Here is a 21,173-nt window from a genome sequence, read left to right as displayed (position 1 = left end):
GTGTTACTAGTTTATAAAGACAGGGAGAGGAAAATCATAATAATATAATATTATGATTTGTATTACTCACTGATGATAATCATGTGTGTATCAACTAATCTCTACTTCACACTTTAAAGTAAAGGAACAAACAGTTTTGTAAACATATTTAAGTGAATAATAATAATATTGTTTTAATTCATATTCTGATCACTTTTTTTAAACTAAACAAAATAATCTATGTTTTAAATATGTTAATTCCACCTTTAAAGGGGAACTGGATTTATTTTGGGGAATTTTGCTTATCATTACCTCCATTTAGGTTTTATATACACGCTGTAAGTACACCATTTTTTTCGAACTATAAGGTGCACTTAAAATCCTTTCATATTCTCAAAACTCGACAGTGCGCCTTATAACCCGGTGCGCCTAATGTATGGCATAATTTTGGTTGTGCTTACCGACCTCAAAGCTATTTTATTCGGTACATGGTGAAATGATAAGTGTGACCGGTAGATGGCAGTCACACATAAGAGATACGTGTGGCCTGCAATATGATGGCAGTCACACATAAGAGATATGTGTAGACTGCAATATTACTCAAGTAAACAACACCAAAATTTTATATGTTCCATTGAAAATATAGAACATTACACATGGCACTCAAAAATCTATCAAAATGTTTTAGTACGACTTTGATAAGATATGAAGCCGCACCGCTTGATAGATTGTACTGTGCTTCAACATACGATTATTAAATATGGTGTGTGTATAACGTAAGACATTATCTGGCGTTTTGTTTCGCAATATTATGCAAAAAGCAACTTTTCTTACCTTCTGGTACTTGCTGATCTGTATTTGGGATCTGCATAAGTCCTGAAAATATGCGCGCGTCCGCCTTTGTAATCAGTACCGACACCATAGTCGATAAGCTTCTTCTTTTTCTCTATCTTCTTGTTATGGGGAATTCACCCTCCGCTATTGCCATTTGTAATATAAAGTAGTGTAAAGTTCTTACTTATAGCTGTCAGTAAATTCGCCATGAAAGCGCTAAAACATACTGGTATAATGACTTTACATTATTCACCCAAGAAACTTTAGTTATTAGAGAGTTCCGGTCGGACGGTTTTTCACGGGACACATTTCCGACGTTGTTATTGTACTAGTGATCCACGGATGAGGAGATGCTGCTCCGTGTTTGATTTAAGTAAAGTCTGAATGTCATTAAAACAGTTAGTTCCGTCTTTTAACACTTCTTTGACTCCCGTTCTTGCACACTACACCGCTACAACAAAGATGACGGAGAAAAGACGCTGCCGAATTGAGCCACATAAATAAGACCGCACACAAAACGGCGCATCCTGAAGCGACTGTCAGAAAGCGACTCGAAGATGGTCTGTAAAACATAATCTATGCAACATTTTGACCAAAGAACCATGTTATGTAGACCACAAATAAGTGTTTTAAATTTAGAAAAAAATCAAATAAATATGACCCCTTTAATGCGCCATTTGTATGAAAATAAACCTGGCTCGGTCCGCTCATCGGCAGTGCGCCTTATAATCGAGTGCGCCCTATGGTCCGGAAAATACTGTTTATGTAATGTAGTAACAGGCACATTCATAATAACATGTAATATTAATGTACTTTGATCATTTTAAGCACACTGCGGCGCATCAATTTTACAGACGCATCACAACGTTCGCTTTTTACTTTAACAACATCACTGATGACCACTCACTGCAGACTTCGTGAGAGCCAACAAACATAATAAAACATCACTTGCTGTACAATGTCTGCTGTCATTAGGATGCCGACTGTTAGGATGTTCATATGTTTCCGTTTAGATGAAGAACAACTCATAATCCTCACAAAGAAAAAAGGGGGGTGGAACAAAGAATCTTTTCGGGTCTTTTTGCCATTTCCGGGTCTACGTTGGATGCCAAAGTTGACCAACTTGTCGGATTATGTCCTCATCCTACTACTGTCAAGGTGAAAGGCATTATTTATAATCTAGAATTAACCTTTAAAAGAAAGCAGCTCACCAGTTCATGTGGTCAATACAGCAGCATTAGAAAGTTACCTCTCTCTGATCAAGGTGCTGCTAAATATAGGTCCTTAATGTAACGCTTATAATAACAATATCGCTAATAGTTGGGTAATATTCAGGTCACAAAATGTAAATGGAGTATTGATGGCGCTTTTTGGATAGTTATTTATTGGGTTTGACGGTCGACAGACGCAATAGAGGCAATGATGTCTTGGCTCCATTGTAAGCAGACTTTTATTTAAGAGTTAAAATGCATAAAAAAAACCATTGTGTTCTTGTCTCTCATAAGGATTGTAAATTGCAGGCAAAATTCCAAAACAAGTACAGCTCCCCTTTAAAAAGGCCCATCCATCCATTAATTTTCTACTGCTTGTTCCTTTCGGGGTCACGGGGGGTGCTGGATCCTATCTCAGCTGCATTTGGGCGGTAGGTGGGGTACACCCTGGACAAGTCGCCTCCTCATCACAGGGCCAACACAGATAGACAGACAACATTCACACTCACATTCACATACTAGGGCCAATTTAGTGTTGCCAATCAACCTATCCCCAGGTGCATGTCTTTGGAGGTGGGAGGAAGCCGGAGTACCCGGAGGGAACCCACGCAGTCACGGGGAGAACATGCAAACTCCACACAGAAAGAAACGGAGCCCGGGATCGAACTCAGGACCTTCGTTTTGTGAGGCACATCCACTAATCCCTGTACCACCGTGCTGCCCCCTTTAGAATAGAATAGAAAGTACTTTATTGATCCCTGGGGGAAATTCAGCACCACAGTTCGCTCACAATACAAGGAAAGTCAAAAACCTAATAAAGCTGGTTTTAACCAAATCCATGCAATCATTATTTTTCTAGTGCATGTAAACATACTAAGTGTGTGTATGGGGCGTCAACGTTTGTTGCAGGGTGGGAAGACTTGTGTATGGGGGCCTAGTTCTGGAGCTACGCCCCTGAATGTGTACATGTGTGCGTTATCTATTCTCAAACTCATGGATGCTATGCAGGCCAGTTGCAGTTGTGTGTGCATGTGTTAGTGTGTCCTTTTTGTACCTTATCTTGAGTGATGAGTTCCTGGTAAGGGATGTGGGCGGGCAAATAAGTGTGCAGGAGGGCGCAAAAAGCCAAGCCATCACTCCAACTGCTGCTGAAGTTGGTCAAGTCAATATGCTGTTGACAAAAAAACAACTTAGAAGTTACAAACAAGCCAAAAACAATATTTAATAATAATAGTGTCATTGCCACATGACTTTGGCTATAAAAGCAGCAGGTATGAATGCAAGAGGTCTTTTAGTTCTTAACCTCTTAAACGTTGGCAGGTTTGCTGGAAAAAAATACACAACCAAAATAAGTAACAGTTTTCTTTGCATCGAGAAAGTGTAATAAGAGTGAATGAAGCTGCTTTGTTCCTTAAGTTTTAGCGTAGAGCAGGAGTGTCAAACTTGTTTTCATCGTGAGCCACTTTGCAGTTATGGCTTCCCTCAAAGGGCCGTTTGCAACAGTAAATAATATATTAATATAATTGATTGATTGATTGATTGAAACTTTTATTAGTAGATTGCACAGCACAGTACATATTCCGTACAATTGACCACTAAATGGTAACACCCGAATAAGTTTTTCAACTTGTTTAAGTCTGGGTCCACGTAAATCAATTCATGGTAAATGTAAAAGGATTTGCCTCATCATATTGTTACACAATAATCTATAGGTTAATCTGTAGGTAAAAATATACGGTGGTTTTTAAGGCATATTACTGTAAATGGAAACATTTTCCCATGTTTTTTTGCAGTAAAATTCTGGCAACTGAGATGCCATTTTTTGGTACCATAAAATCCAGGGTTGTTTTTAGTGTGTGTTACCGTAAATCAGGGGTGTCAAACTCGTTTTTATCGAGGGCCAAATCTCAATTATGGCTGCCCTCAGGGGGCTGCATGAGTGAATATATGAATATAAATGTATTACACATAAATTACATGGCAGGCCACATAAAATAATGTGGTGGACAACATAAAATGATGTGGCGAGCCACATAAAGCAATGTGGCTGGAGACATGTGCTGGGCAACGCTAAATGTTGTGGCAGGCCACATTAAATAACATGTCAGAATGCATGAAATGGCGTGGTGGGCCACATAAGTGACGGGTCACATTAAATGAAGTGGCAGGCTAGATCTGGCCACGGGCCCTGAGTTTGACACCTGTGGCTTAGAGACATGAAACTTTCTACTTTTGAATGTTAGCCTGCTTGGTGCTTGTAATTTGAATGATATTGTTTTTGTAAAATCAATTTGGTCAAGCTTTTAGGTAACGTTGTCCCGGTTATGTGAATTATATAGCATGTATATTGATATACAGTACTAGCATTGTGTAGCAGTTACCATAGCAACACAAATGCAACCTCCCCTGTACTTGGGTCAGGCGATTTTAAAAGGTTAATGCCTTTACAGGATGTTCTCAGGATCAACTTGGATCCCCTTTAAGCCTCTGGTGATCTTTTGAGATATCTCTTTGAGGTAAAGACATGCACAGCAGAAGACCACCAGGACACAATGATGAAGATCACATTAATAATATGTTCTGATCATCAGTGTCTTTAGGCACATATTCATGCCTGCATGTGTTACTTTTAAAATGTTGTTCCTAGAAGCCATGGATGTCTCTTGGAATCTCCTCTGGGTGATGAACGTGCAAAGCAGCACATCCGTGTGTGTGTGTGTGTGTGCGTGCGTGCGTGTGTGTGTAATTCAAAGGGGATCCTGCAATCACACTGTATTCTGGGTCGCAGGATATGAAACAGCTTTTGAGAGAAATACTTCCTCTAAGATATTGCTTATTCTTCTGGGTTTCAGTATGAATACATCCTTTTTTATTCCATACCATGCCCTTGGAAATGAGGCTCACAAAATGTCATGTTATACAATGAATAGAAAAAGCTGACACACCCTATAAACTACTTTTATGATAGCATCACTCCAGTCAACAAAAACTTTATAGTTCAGTCAAATAACAAAGCATAAGTCATTGTTGAAAGCAGGAAAAGGGGTGTGCACACTCTAAACTGACTCCACATTTGGACTTTATTACAGCATTCACATTTAGGAAGGGAGGAGTGTATCCGAATGTCACATGTCTATATGCTAGTATTTGTCCTCACATCAATGGTTTTCAGTTAAAGTTAAAGTACCAATGATTGTCACACACACACTAGGTGTGGTGAAATTTGTCCTCTGCATTTGACCCATGCCTTTGTTCACCCCCTGGGAGGTGAGGGGAGCAGTGGGCAGCAGCGGTGCCGCGCCCGGGAATCATTCTTGGTGATTTAACCCCCAATTCCAACCCTTGATGCTGAGTGCCAAGCAGGGAAGTAATGGGTCCCATTTTTTATAGTCTTTGGTATGACTCGGCCGGGGTTTGAACTCACAACCTACCGATCTCAGGGCGGACACTCTAACCACTAGGCCACTGAGTAGGTTTGTCAGTATGTTCTTCCAAAACCCAGTTACGATGTTGATAGGTTTCCACGGTAGTAAGTCCCACAGGTAGTGATTTAAGTGGGTCTCTGAGAAATTCAATAGGTGCCCAGTTTAAATTTTATTTTTATTTTTTTTAATATTATTTTTCTTAAATAGTAGCAGTAAACTTCTTCAACGGTAGTATTGGTGATATGGTTATAAACAACTGTCCAAAGGTAACCGAAGTAAAACACAAAGGTCACTGTGGTATGGTGCCCAAAATTAAATGTTGGCTTGGACCGCACTTTGACTATGCGCAGCCCTCATCACCACCAATACAGTATGTTTTCTTTAATCATTACACAACCACTCCTCAACGTTAAAACAACATCAACACAAATGCACAACATCGAGCATTTTTTACCCTAAAGTTCAAATTTAATGGGGCCATATTATGACTTTTTTTCTACAAAAACATTTCCTTAGGGTCTACATAAAGCATGTAATGGTGGTGCTTTGGTCAAAATGTTGCATAGATTTTGTTTTACAGACCATCTTCAAGCCGCTTTCTGATTGTCTCTTTAGAATTTCCGTGTCAAAGTCCTCCTCCAGCCCGTCACCCTTGTTGTAGTTCCATATAGAGTCTACTGATAGATATAAGTCAGAACTAGATGCTAGCCAGTTTGCCCTACAACAAGAGGACAGAGAAAAATTGTAACTTATTGACTACAACTTTGGCCTACACCTGAATAAAAATGGCGGACTTGCGCAAAGCTCTTTGGATAAACCTCTACCTCAAATGGCGATATGTCACTAAAGTCTCAAACTCCAAATGGCTTGTATGGAGAAAGTTTGGAAGAAGGCAAGATTGTTTTATAAATATCTCCGACATGCCTAAATGGTTCGATTACACATTTTCAGGACTTAAGTGGATCCCCAAAACATAAAAACAGATACCAGTAGGTAAGCCAAGTTAGTTTTGCATGATAGGACACATTTAACAGTTGAAATGAAATATGTGGAAACTAGCTAGTTGTTTTGGTATGTTGCATTATTGTGTTGTGTGGATCACGTCTATGCTGAGCAAATGCGCAGAGGGTTGAAACAGCTCTTGTGTGGTCTGCTGACAAGGTTTCTTTTGCTAGTTACTGTGATTTTAAACACAAGTTGTTCACAATGTATTGCTTTTCATTCACTGAGATGAATGGAGAGTGAATTGACTGCAGCGTTTAGGATTTAATGTCTCAGGGACGCAACATCACTGCTAATGATAAACTTAAATTAAAGGGGTCCTAGTCTACTGATTTCAAAGGCTTTTATGATGATACTGGATCACATTTAAAAAAAATCAAAATACTCCATAAATCCTGAATTCTGTACAGGTTACATCTGCAATCTTCATTCAATCCTGGATTCTGCAGCCTCCTTCGCAACTACGCCTACTTTGTTGAGATTGGTCAGCAAAAAGAAGAATATTGGATATTGGGGGGGGAAAAAAACCCTCGTCGAACTGTGTTTGTTACGAAACAGCTGTCTGTGATCGGTGATAAGAGAAGAGGAGCAGTGACCTTGCCGTAGGTCTTCAACTCCCCAAAAACTAAATTCATATTCATTGCTGCCTTACTCCGGGTTAGAAACACAATTGTTACATTTGAGAAAACAATCTTTGGCTGCCATTTTCAACATGTGGTACTGCGCAAATATAAATTGCCAAGCAACGTAAAGTTATCAATTCACGTGGAAATCTCATGACGTTCCCATACCAGACTGACTATTCACGAGATTAGCAAGTGGCATGAAAATTAAACTAGGAATAATGGCATATACACAGTTGGAAATATAGGATTAGGAAGCCTTTAAATAATGCAAATAAGCATCATAATAAAAGGGATGTTTGCAACTTGCTCAAACCACAAAATACAACAGGAACAGCACAGGCGGGTTACAATCACAATGAATGAATATTTGTCACAATTGGAATTCAAAATTTGTAAAAGTATCTACTGTACCTAAACTTGACATACAGAAGATTGAATCTTATGATACAGCATACACTGCCATCTGATTGCAGCCCAGTAAATGATTAAGGAGTTACCAAAAGGATGTAATCAAGCAACAAAAATTAGAGAAATTAATACATATTTGAAACTGAAAGCACATCGTTCAACTGCAGGAGACCTTTGTGTCAAACTGAGTAGGCGCTCATAGCAATACCTTAAGTCAGTGGTTCTCAAATGGGGGTACGCGTACCCCTGGGGGTACTTGAAGGTATGCCAAGGGGTACGTGACTTTTTTTTTTTTAATTGTAAAAATGGCAACAATTCAAAAATCATTTATAAATATAAATAAAAACCTATCTTTTTTTCCAAATAGTTCATGAAAGACCACTACAAATGAGCAATATTTTGCACTGTTATACAATTTAATAAATCAGAAACTGATGACATAGTGCTGTATTTTTTAAAGATTAAAGATTAAAGTACCAATGATTGTCACACACACACTTAGATGTGGTGAAATTTGTCCTCTGCATTTGTCCCATCCCCTTGGGGAGCAGTGGGCAGCAGCGGCGCCGCGCCCGGGAATCATTTTGGTGATTTAACCCCCAACTCCAACCCTTTGTTGCTGAGTGCCAAGCAGGGAGGTTATGGGTCCCATTTTTATAGTCTTTGGTATGACTCGGCTGGGATTTGAACTCCAACCTACCTATTTTACTTCTTTATCTCTTTTTTTCAACCAAAAATGATTTGCTCTGATTAGGGGGTACTTGAATTAAAACAATTTTCATAGGGGGTACATCACTGAAAAAAGGTTGAGAACCACTGCCTTAAGTGACAGATGACGCTCCAAGCTTTCCATCTTCAGTCTGTGCCCCGAGGGCCAGAGTCTACCTGATTTTCATTCCAAATATCTAATCACACAATTGATCCAAATCAGTCACTGCAGGCAAATGCAATTAGCTACCTGATTGGACAGAAAATGTGCAGACCTCCCGAGGTCCTGAAGAAACAATAGCAAAAGCTTCACTCCAACACATGAATGTTGCCAACAATCTCAATTAACTCTAGTACTGAGACATGTCTTTTATGGTCCTCCATCTTAAAGACTAACTGTATGTAGGTACAGAACATGAAACTGACAGTGGCATGCGGAGAAGTTCATTACTTTCAATTATTGTGCTTTGATCAATGTTTTTATAGATTGGCTCATTAAGAAAATATCAAGGAAAATAATAGAATAATTCACGAGGCAGGTATAAAAATGTTGTATTCAAATTAGGGATATCAAAAATAAGTTAACCATGTGATTAATCACAAAAAAATATTGCATTAATCGTGTATATTAGGGATCGACCGATTATCGGTGCAGGATTTTGACTTATCGATATCGGCCTTCTTTTATCTGTATTTAATTTTTTTACAACTACAACAGAAATACACCAGCAGATACAATACAATACATACACATATGATACCAGTGTTTAGTATTGAACAATAAAAAAAATTGTGAAAAGTACAGAGTAAGTTAGTAGTAATAATCAGTGATCCTTTCTGCTAAGCTGCGGTCCTCAGACGACTTGCTATGAAGTGGAAAAGGGATAGGATTAAATAAGCGTTGCTTCTTCTTTCTCATTCTAAGACATGTTGTAAAGTGAAATGAAAACATTTAAAATATGTCATTTATCATATCGAAACTGTATACATTAGTGATTCTCAAACTGTGGTACGCGGGCTCTATCTAGTGGTACGCGAAATAATCACTTTTTCACAGTAGAGTGTTTTATTTTTCTATATTCAAACAGTATTACTGTTCAAACTGTGCGTAATGTTACAGAGGTCAAAAAATATATATTATACCTGTTAAATAAAACCTCTATCTTCTTTTTATGCATACTTAGGCCTACTATGTTACTGTATTTTAATGTTGGTCATAATGGTGGTACTTGGAGAGACAAGTTTTTTCTGAGGTAGTACTTGGTGAAAAAAGTTTGAGAACCACTGGTATACATGTTCCAAATATACTTCAACCTACCAACCAGCCAATCAATGTTTCAGGGTTTGTTACGAGGAAACCTTACAATGTATTAAATCCATAAACTTCCACAAAAGTGATTAGCTTGGAAGTTAGGGTGATTTAATAAAATCCAGTATATATATATTTTTACAAATTTTCAGAAGATTTCCCATATTTTGAAATGCAAATGTTGATGCCCCTCTTAGACACACGTAATGAAGGTGTTTGTGCTATCCCCGGATGTTTTTTGGTGCCAAAGTAACCACAACATTAGCGCCGCATAAAACATTGTGTCGCTACCGGTCTAACTTTAACCTAAAAAATATTTCAAAAACTACTTAAAGCCTTGTCCAGCGGTGTAGTGACAAACTATTCATGTTTAGCTAAATTTAACCGCAAATGTACATTGGTTCAAAATATCGGTTATTGACCTCCTTCACTGCTAATAATCGGTATCGGCCCCTGAAAAAAATGTCACAATGTTTCTTGATGACAAATTTCCCTTTTAAATGATGTTCCATTTGAAGGTAACATTTGGTCCAGTATGTGTGTGCTCTGGTTAAATCAGTTTTTTTGTTAAATTTGCACAAGTTTGTTGTGCCAAACCTCCACTGCATTGGCCAAACAGCTTATTCTGCTGTTGCTGTTGACTCTTGTTTTGAGCTTTCGCTAGAATTTGAACATGCGTCAGCTCATTATGTTCACTAACAAGTCCAGATGTTACAGTCAAGATAGAGTAACGCCTCTTTATCACTAGAAAGCTTCATTAGGGAATCCCAAACCTCCACTGACTGGGACTAAATTGAACATAATAATAATAATAATAATATTAATGATTTTGTAACACAAAATTAATATTAATCTATTTAGGATATTCTCTAGGTTGGAAATTATACATACAGCCACGTAAATCTTACTCATTGGAATGACGAATCTTCAGAACAATGGGAAAGTCTGCATGTGAACATATATAAAAACAAGATTTTTTTAGGTTTAAACAAGTTGGTGGAAGCCTTTTATAGCTATTTCTAAACGTATCACAGATCATCACCACCTGCTCAGTGGCCTTGTGGTTAGAGTGTCCGCCCTGAGATCGGTAGGTTGTGAGTTCAAACCCCGGCCGAGTCATACCAAAGACTATAAAAATGGGACCCATTACCTCCCTACCACTCAGCATCAGGGGTTAGAATTGGGGGTTAAATCATCAAAAATGATTCCCGGGCGCGGCCACCGCTACTGATCACTGCTCCCCTCACCTCCCAGGGGGTGAACAAGGGGATGGGTCAAATGCAGCGGACACATTTCACCACACCTAGTGTGTTTGTGACAATCATTGGTACTTTAATTTTAACTTTGCTCGCGTGCAGAAAACGATCCACACTGTCCTTTTCCGATGAATGGAAATCGGTTTGGATGTCCAGGACAATACACCAGGACGTGCCAAGGATCAAGCCTGTGAAGTAGTATAGTAGCATTATACTCTGGGGCTGTTTTGCAGCTGGTAGTACTGGAGCACTGAACAAATTATATGGAATCATAAAAAAGGATACTTTTCAACGTCACAAATCAACAGCTAGACAACAAACTTGGACACAGTTGGGTGTTCCAACCAAACAATGATTAAAACAAAAAGTTTAGTTGTCTGGAATGGCTACATCAGGCTAAACAAAAGCCTATCTTACTTAATATTTTGTTTTCTGGAATTGGCTTTCCCAAAGCCTAGATCTTAACTCATTTGCACTTTTGTGGACTACTGTATACTTAAAATTCTGTTCCAGGAAACCAACCAATTTAAATGAACACTCATAATTATGCTAAGAAGAGTGTCAAGTGATAGTGAATACTGATATCACCATCTGGGGATGAGCAATATAGCCTAAAATCTATTATGTGATATAGCAGCCTCCTGCGATAACTATATATCACAATATATTATTCTGGTATCTAAATAATACAATACCTTTATGTGTTATAAATGTGTTACAGAGGCTTAAAATTAGTTATTAGTCCAGGTTGCATTATTTTTTCAAAACTATTATTAATCTACTTGCTAATTTACTGTTAATATGTGGTTACTTTCTGCTGTTTGTTTGTCACCCGAGTCGCCTGAGGATGACCCTCCGAAGCGCTAGACTCGCTTTTGGGAGGCTTTGAAGTTCACAAAGGAGTTGCCAAGTTGACGATGATACCGCTCTTTCATCAGCGCTGGGCACCGTAACCAGAGGTGTTCGGCAGATTCTTATTCCTCATCGCAGAGGCGACATTGATCATCTTCACACTTTCCCGTCAGATGAAGCCACCTTCGGAGAACAGGGTGGTGACCGGATCAGAAATGTATGAGGTCGGTGAGGTCTTTCTTCGACAACGAGGACTCCTCTTGAGGGTTGGGTTCGTGGGATGTTAGGGAGATGAGACGAGATGGTTGGAGGGAGGAGGGAGGGATCTCCTAAGGATGATTGCATGGCGAGTTGATCGATCGGGTTGGTTGTCATCTTGGGGAGGGAGGAGCCGAGCTTGGCTTGTTCATCGGCAAGGTCGTTGCCTGCTAGGTTGCAATGGCCTGGGACCCAGATGAGTTGTATCCCTTTTGAAGATGGGAAAGCCGATAGGGAGGATTGGATTGATATTATGGAGGGGTCTGTGGTGTTGGGGTTGCTGGCAGCTTGGATCAGGGACTTGCAGTCGCTGATGATGGAAACTGAGGACCAGTCGTCATACTGACGCATCCAAGAGATGGCGGCCATCATGGCAGATTTTTCAGATTGAAATGAGCTGCAAAAGGTCCCAGTGGCAGCATGCCAAGAGTGGAGGATGTCATCTTCACGAAGAACTATCACACCTGCTCCTCCATTCTCCAAGTTGTTGAGATAGGGATGAAGATTTGAGGATGGGAGTAAAAATTGCAGTCGGAGGAACTGGCAGGGGTCACGGGATATCAGTGGTATGTACAGGTTCCGTTGGGCCCGACAGTAGGTTGAGTTGGGATAAAACAAGGGTAGTGGAGTTTCAGATTTTTGATGAAAATTGTCGTCTGTCGTCATCTGTTGGAAGGTGCACCCAATCGTCAGCTTTGCAAAGAGAGATGTTCTGGAAGCAAGTAGAGAGGTGGGAGATGGGCTTTGTGGAGGATAGCGTCCTTTGGGGTGGAGCGGACTTGGCTAGTTATGGCTCTAGCTGCATTGAATTGAGCTCTCTCTATCTGTTGAAGATTGGTAGCAGAGATCCACGGGGCCCAGGCGGGCGCAGCATATTCAGCCACACTTCTCATAGTTGCAATATAGACCATCAGATGGTTGCTAGCCCCACGTTGTACCCAACAATTTTCGCAGAAGATTAGAGCGTTGTTGAAGGGTTTGTCTTACATGACGGACATGCTCATTAAAGGTGAGTTGACGGTCATATTTCACCCCCCAAAAAGTGGGTGTTGTGTTCTTATTGAGCCGGGTACCTCCTATTATGATGTTAGGGCACCACGATGATTCAGTCTTATCCATGATGAAGAGTGCGACTTCTGTTTTAGAGGTGTTGAGTGTGAGGCGGTTTGTGGTACTCCACGTTGCAACCTTGTCAACTTTGGGCTGCAATGTAGCCGTGACTTCTTCTTTATTACGACCGCAGCAGACAAGCGCCAAGTCATCAGCATAGCCGGAGACAAGTGTTGTGGACTCGAAGGAGCCAAGTAGGTCGTTGATGAAAATTGTAAAGAGAAGAGGAGACAGGACTGAGCCTTGCGGAGACCTTCTTTGAAAGTGCGGCAGCGTCCAGTCGTTCCGTTTACATTCACCCTGGCTAGTCGATTAGTGAACCAGGTCTTCACCCATTCCACAAAACGGAGGGGGATGCCTAACTCCAACATTTTTTTAAGCAGTCGTGTTCGCCACACTTGATCATACACTTTGCTGGAGGTCAAAGAATGTAGCAATGGAGCGGTGACTTGGCTTGGACTGGAACCCATCCATGACGAATTGGGACAATCGTAGGTATTGATCAGTGGTGCAGCGAATTCTTCGGAAACCAGCCTGCCAGGTGTTCCTCCAACCATCATGACAGACGGTTTGCAAGCATACGTTCAAACATCTTCCCTATATTTTCCATTCTGCTGTAATATGGTTCTATCTAAACTTCTGTTAAAATGTAATACACACTTATTCTTCTGTCGTTTGGATACTTTAAACTAGTTTTGGTCGATACTACAGATACAATGTGGGTATCAATCCAATACCAAGTAGTTACAGGGGCAGTGTTGGTCAAATCAATGTTGATGCTAAAATGTTCGAGATTATTGAATGATTAATTTTTTTCTTACAATGTTAATCAGACGAAAACACAGGATGGCAGTGGAACAATAATTAAATATTACAATTATTTCTTACAATTGGCTCTGATTTAAATTAATTTGGGTTTTGCCCTTAAAGTCTACCTGTGTCCAGGGACTTACTTCCTGAGTTATTAAACAATATACAAACAGATTTTTTGATAGTTCAAAATATTGATCTAACTACTGTAGTATCGACAACATAGCGATACTATACTTGGTATTTGTTTTGATCCACCCACCTTTGTTTACATTCAAGAGATCCAGTGTGCGGTTAGCATATCCTCCTATGGTGTGTAGTGTAGCATGTTTAGCAATTACTCATCCTCCAGTGATAATGATATTTGTAAGAAACAGTTTATTTGCCGCCATGCAGATGAGGATTATTGGCTTAGAAATTGCTGTTTGCACTGTGGAGGGATGTTAGCCGCTAGCGCGAACACTATGGTGCATTGAGGATGTGTTGGTTTGCTTGTCACTGTCAAATCTGCAGGACGCAGCTAGAATGTGCCAACAACATGCATTATCACAATATAATGCATTTGATAGTGTTAGTAGTAGTATTAAAAGCTCTATCGTCGGCCAAATTAATATCATTTATACCGTCTATATTGCGCTACACTACTACTATCCTGAGTTCCCCCTCAGAAAATAACTAGCTCTGAATTCCCTTTTGGGTCTCAAAAACATCTATGACCAGCCCATAACAATTCACCCATTCATCTATCTATCCCCGGTGACAAAGTGAGAGTAGTTGGCGGCCTGTGCATCAAAGCTATGCCTGAGGGGCAGACCTGTACAGTCATGTCAGCCCTCATTCCTCTCATGAGCACCCCTTCTTGCAGCAATGCTGGCAACCGTGTGTGTGTGTGTACCTCTTACATTGCACGCATGCACGTGCACTGAGGGAGAGATGTAAGGTTAGTCAGAATGCAGTCACTCAGAAACAAAGATAGATCATGACAAACACACAGATAAGCAGCATGTGTGTGGGTGTTTAAAAGTAAAGTCAGAGGAGTGTAACATGTCCTGATGAAGGTCTGAGCTGATAGTTCTGTTTGAGTCTGGGTGGTGCAGGGTAAAAGAGGCGAGTGGTGCTTGTGGAGATTAGGAGGAGAGGCATGCATGCTAAAACAGCAGTAGACAAGAGAAGCTCGCTGGGAGCCAGCTCAGAAAAGCAAACACAGCATCAAGCGACAGGAAGCGTCTCGCTTGGCACAAAAGGCAGTGCCATGGCTCTTTTATTATGGCTCAGAGAAAAAAAAGAAGCAGAGGTTCATTCACAGAGTCGACTGGAAAGACAATAAAAAGCAGAACACAGAAAGATTTGTCCAGCAAGAAACGTGATATAGTAAACAATGTAGCAGTGGGTCAGCAGAGTAAGACTTTTTTTTCTAGGAATAATCACTTTTGTGGCTGCAAAACTTGACAATTGGGATAACGGGAGTGTGGCAGTCATTACTAAATACTACAGGCAGTGGCATAGTGCCAAATTCTGAGCCCCCATCCCACCCTAAACTCAACATCGCTGCCCCATACATACACACTTGGTCTGTTTAAATGCATAAAAAACTATGCATGGATTTAATTGAATCCAGCTATTTAAAAACGCATTAAAAAAAATGTAACTATATATTTTTTACTTTTTAACGATAGGATTAACATATCTAGAACATAATATTATATTATAAATACTTTAGTTTTGTTTAGAAGTTTTGAAAAAAAGCCAACAAATTCAATATTTAGTGGCCAAATAATCAGATAACCTGTCATTATCCACTTAAATATGATTAGAAATCTGTCACGTTTTCCTTTGCTTTAAAGTGTAAAATAGGGATTAGCTGATACACATAAGTTATGTGGTTAGTACGAATTATATTAATGCATCATTATTATATTATGATTACATTATTATGAATGCAATCGAGGGTCTTTGAACACACCACAGTTTAGGGTAATTAGATGCAAACGTGAAACTTGTACATATCTTTCTCCTATGCTTCTACAAATATATTTATCGTACAGTATTTTTACCTTTGTTGATGTTATGACGTCTGTGTTGAGTGAAGTGTTCAAAGCGAGCTTCGAAACATTTCACATTTTTGATAGGAAATGCTAAAAGGTAGACATTACTAATTTGTTCCAATCAACTTCATTATTGAAGTTACACGACTATATTATGATGTATTTTTAATAAATTATTGGCAAAAAAAATTAATCAATCTTGACAAAAGCCCATGGGTCCCCTTATGCTTTGACAATCCGAAAATGTAAAAAAACAATCCCACAGAATGACAAGAAGATGTTGTAACACAAATCATTTTAAAATATCAGACAAAAGGGTTGAAAGCAGAAGACATCAGCCTGAGAGGCAGGTCTGACCGATGAGCTCAGAATATTTCCAGCACTAGTATGGAAAAAAGCAAGAATTACAAAAGGAGGACATTAAAATGGAAAAATTACAGCATAAAGAAACACAAAAAAGCAGCCTTGGTCATGAATCAGACTCATGAGTAATGACGGCTGTAAAACTGGAGCAATGAGGAAGGTCAGAGTCAGCCTCCCTAGCAGCACTTTAATATAGCACAACAAAAGGTACAGTAGTTACAATATTATACGTATTCTCTACAAACATTTTCCTGCAAATAAGAGTGAGAGCAAGACTTGATACCTTACTGTCATCTTGCAAATAAACGGATCACATGTCCAGCCTTGTTGGACTGTCAAGTGTCCCTCAGACAGCAGATAAAGAGCCCTCCTAAGTCTGTCCATCTGGAAGATCTGCTCAGGGGGATCCTGGACTTGCCTTTCTACAAGACACTAAGCTTCTCATCAGGAAATATTTGAAATAACCCAATTGTCCTTGAATTAGACAGCCCAGCATTTCCTGCTATTGTTATAATGAGGTTATTAGGCTGCGCCTGGAGTGATTTAAATAACGAGTCAGCACATCCACATGCCGAGTGTCTAGATTAGCGACACACATACAAGTACAGCTATAAAGTGTTACTTTGGTAGAGGCTAAACATTCCCATCATTCATGTTTCACCTATTACTGTTGATTCCAGGGTTACAAGAATTTACAGTCATGGTGGATTTTTTTCCCCCCTCACTGAGTGTCTGACCTCCATTCCTCCCACTCCTGGGGGGTCTATTCCTGTTTTTATGCATGCATGTGTGTGTGTGGGAGTGTGCGCGCGCACGCATTTCCCCAGACAAGGCCGGATGAGCCGAGCTCTGTCAGGCCCAGCTGAGCCTTACGCTTCGAGCCTTTGCTCATTGTTCCCATCTTAAACAAACAGGCTCTTTATTTTTGTTTAGCTCCGATGGTTAATGAAAATCTTTTAAACGCGTACGCAGACGTCCTAATTTTGGACATCAAAGAGTCTGATAAATATACAGCGGGAGACAAAAATTGCATTCCAATAAGCACACAACAAAATCAAGTAAGTTTACCAAAAATAAAGTAAAAAAAAGCCACTAAACGACAATTTGAAACGGCATTATTTACTACTGATAACTTTGACATCACATTATTTTTCCAAATATAACAATGGAATGACAGGGCACAGATGAATTATATAGATATGCAAGAAGCGCTACAGTTGGTGCTAAGTTATTTCCTGCTATTTTCTATGTACCATAGTTCTCATATCTATAGTAATATAGGACTAATAGCTTCTTTCTTGTAATGGTTTTGAGGAAATAGGTTTGAATCTTTTTATAGCACAAATCAATGGTGGGCGTCAGGGCCAGCAAGGCCTTCTCTGCAGGCCTTAACACTATCAGAAGAAGCACTGACCTGCATTTACAACTTGTATTTCTTCCATAAAATTGTATTTATATAGGGTTTTTCTTGGCTGTGTTTCTTCCAGTATGTGTATTTTCAGATTTCAGCTTCTATATGTCAATGTTCCTGCCCAGAGCCTACAGAATCAGAAGTGCAGGTGGATGTCACTTAAACTTTAATAACAATGGGTGTGTGTTTTTTTTTTAACTAAATCTGTTTCCAGATTCGCCTTACAGAGCCTTCTAGCAGGCACAATAACGTCACTATTGTATCGCTATTGATCAGAGCCAACTAACAAGCTGAATAGTCTGTCGTAATATGCACCCAAATCGCCCACAATGAATGACAAAGGAAGACGAGATATTGACTTATTTTCGTCCTTGGCCCAATTTTATTTGCGCTTTACCTTCTCCCCCTTGGTTCTGTTTTCAGGAAGTACAGTATTGCATTTCATTTTTATGCCGATGATTGCCAGATCTACTTTCGCATGGCACAAAATACCACGGTCCAACGTCTTATTGACTGCCTGCACGACATCAAAGCCTGGCTTTCAGTTAACTTCCTGAGCCTAAATGAAAACAAAACAGAAGTTATGTTGTTCGGTCCAAGTCGCTCTCCCTCCCCCAACGTGGACCTCGGCACTCTGTTTCCGTATCTCAGTGACTGTCACAAACCTGGGGGTAAAGTTTGACTCAGATTTGAAGTTTGAAAAACAAATCAGAAGCGTTGTACAAAAAAGCTTTTATCAACTTCGCCAAATAGCGAAAGTGAAACCGTTTCTGTCAGGACATGATCTTGAGAAATTAATCCACGCCTTTATCTCGACTCGTCTAGACTACTGCAATTCCCTGTATGTAGGCATTAGCCAGGCCTCCCTCGCCCGCCTGCAGCTCGTGCAGAACTCTGCTGCTCGTCTGATAACACAGACCCGCAGGCGTGAGCACATCACCCCTATACTAGCGTCCCTTCACTGGCTCCTTGTGCGTTACCGAATACATTTTAAACTTCTACTATTTGTCTTTAAATGTCTAAACAACCTCGCTCCAACATATCTCTCCGACCTCCTTCAGCCTTACTGTCCCCCCACCTTCGATCCTTAAGATCAGCCGATCAGCTGCTATTGACAGTCCCTGACACAAGGCTGAAGCTTAGAGGTAACAGAGCTTTCGCCGCTGCTGCTCCCAAGCTCTGGAATGACCTACCTCTGAGTGTTAGACAGGCCTCCTCTCTTCCTGTTTTTAAATCACTTTTAAAAACATACTTTTATTCCATGGCTTTTAACACTGAGTGATCTCCATTCTGCTATGGCGTCCCACAATGCACCTGCTGTGAACCTGTTTTTATGTTTTATTTATTTATTTTTTATCGTGCTCTGTTTGTGTTGTGGTGTGCTTGCTCGTTTCTCTTGTGTTATCTTTTAACCTGCCCATTGTACAGCACTTTGGCTACCCCTGTGGTAAATTTTAAATGTGCTTTATTAATCAAGTTGATTTGATTTGAAAAGTTAGACACGTGAGGAAAGGCTGACAAGTTTGTCTCAGCGTAGGAAAGGATTTGATCACCACTTCCAGAACAGTGGTTACTGGTAAAAAAATAATAATTTAAAAAAAATCTAAAAAAAAAAATTGCTGGGTATTGTGGCAAAACAGCTCCATTTTGGTTTCATCTGACCACAGAACTTTCCTCCAGAAGGTCTTATTTTTGTCCATGTGATGTCAGATGAAACAAAAATTTTGCTGTTTGGCCACAATACCCAGCAATATGTTTGGAGGAGAAAAGGTGAGGCCTTTAATCCCAGCAACACCATCCCTACCGTCAAGCATGGTGGTGGGAGTATTATGCTCTGGGCCTGTTTTTCTGCCAATGGAACTGGTGCTTTACAGAGAGTAAATGGGACAATGAAAAAGGAGGATTACCTCCAAATTCTTCAGGACAACCTAAAATCATCAGCCCGGAGGTTGGGTCTTGGACGCAGTTGAGTGTTTCAACAGGACAATGACCCCAAACACACGTCAAAAGTGGTAAAGGAATGGCTAAATCAGGCTAGAATTAAGGTTTTAGAATGGCCTTCCCAAAGTCCTGACTTAAACGTGTGGACAATGCTGAAGAAACAAGTCCATGTCAAAAAACGAACAAATTTAGCTGAACTGCACCAATTTTGTCAAGAGGAGTGGTCAAACACTCAACAAGAAGCTTCCCAGAAGCTTGTGGATGGCTACCAAAAGCGCCTTATTGCAGTGAAACTTGCCAAAGGACATGTAACCAAATACTAACATTGCTGTATGTATACTTTTGACCCAGCAGATTTGGTCACATTTTCAGTAGACCCATAATACATTCATGAAAGAAGCAAACTTCATGAATGTTTTTTGTGACAAACAAGTATGTGCTCCAATCACTCTATCACAAAAAATAAGAGTTGTAGAAATTATTGGAAACTCAAGACAGTCATGACATTATGTTCTTTACAAGGGTATGTAAACTTTTGACCACGACTGTATGTGTGGATATGATCACATGGGGGGCTAAAGTGTGAGTGTGCTGTGCAGGTGTTTGTCTGCTTTGATCGGTTTACGTTTTGTTACGGTTTATTTAGCATTGTTTGAACACAGTCAGCATACCTAATTGTCTAAAAAACATTTGAGTTTTTTACAGTTTTGCATATTAATCGTGTTTTTTGGTCACTTCTTCGAATTGCTGCGGTAATTTTGAATTGACTTTAAAACAATGAAGAATTTAATCAACTTTATTTATCGATATTTAAAGTGCACTTCCTTGAATTTACATCTCTCTCTCTCTCTCTCTCTCTCTCTCTCTCTCTCTCTCTCTCTCTCTCTCTCTCTCTCTCTCTCCTCTCTCTCTCTCTCTCTCTCTCTCTCTCTCTCTCTCTCTCTCTCTCTCTCTCTCTCTCTCTCTCTCCTCTCTCTCTCTCTCTCTCATCTCTCTCTCTCTCTCCTCTCTCTCTCTCTCTCTCATCACTCTCTCTCTCTCTCTCTCCTCTCTCTCTCTCTCTCTTCTCTCCTCTCTCTCTCTCTCTCTCTCTCTCTCATCTCTCTCTCTCTTCTCTCTCTCTCTCTCTCTCTCTCTCTCTCTCTACATGATAGTCTGTTAAGAGATGGATTAAGTTAGTTAAATGTCCACTAAAGACCCAAGTACGAAATGCACCTTACACCACTGACACATATGCAGTCAAAACACTGCCATCTGAAGTGCAGTTGCTTTCAAGTCAACGTTTGTGGACCACCTCCAGCGACGTTAGTTTTAGGTTAGAATAGAGGGGCCCTTTAGGAGTCTTGAGTACGAGGAAGAATTAGCGCGCTCTGGTCCGCACGAAAGCATTGCCATTTGGAAAAGTTAAGCCAAGTTCCCGTACGATGGCAGGCCCATGTAGCAGAGTCAGAATGACTGAATTCAATCACTCCTCCTAGGTTATTAACAATAAAGCACTAGGGTTGCACAATATAAACGTACACGATATAAATGATGTCATTTGACCGACGATAGAGCTTTTAATACTATTGTTGTATCGTGATAATGCATCTTGGATACAACTCCAGCTGTGTCTGCAAATTTAA

At 40.0% G+C, this 21,173-nt stretch overlaps 1 protein-coding gene across 9 annotated transcripts in view; it reads right to left on the bottom strand.

Moving 5' to 3' along the window:
• The window catches only part of specc1 (sperm antigen with calponin homology and coiled-coil domains 1), a 149,094-nt gene that overhangs the window by 10,115 nt on the left and 117,806 nt on the right, over positions 1-21,173 (bottom strand). For 8 of the 9 annotated variants that reach the window (XM_062048193.1, XM_062048192.1, XM_062048194.1 and 5 more), the window contains one exon: positions 3,079-3,195. In XM_062048193.1, the coding sequence (XP_061904177.1) occupies positions 3,079-3,195 (117 nt within the window). Of the gene's footprint in view, positions 1-2,285; positions 2,749-3,078; positions 3,196-21,173 lie in introns of those variants that run through there. The other variant, XM_062048200.1, reaches the window with a different exon arrangement.

Source organism: Entelurus aequoreus, linkage group LG05 (genome assembly GCF_033978785.1).
Source record: "Entelurus aequoreus isolate RoL-2023_Sb linkage group LG05, RoL_Eaeq_v1.1, whole genome shotgun sequence".
Lineage (NCBI taxonomy): Eukaryota > Metazoa > Chordata > Actinopteri > Syngnathiformes > Syngnathidae > Entelurus > Entelurus aequoreus.
This window is presented reverse-complemented; position numbering and strand designations above follow the sequence as displayed.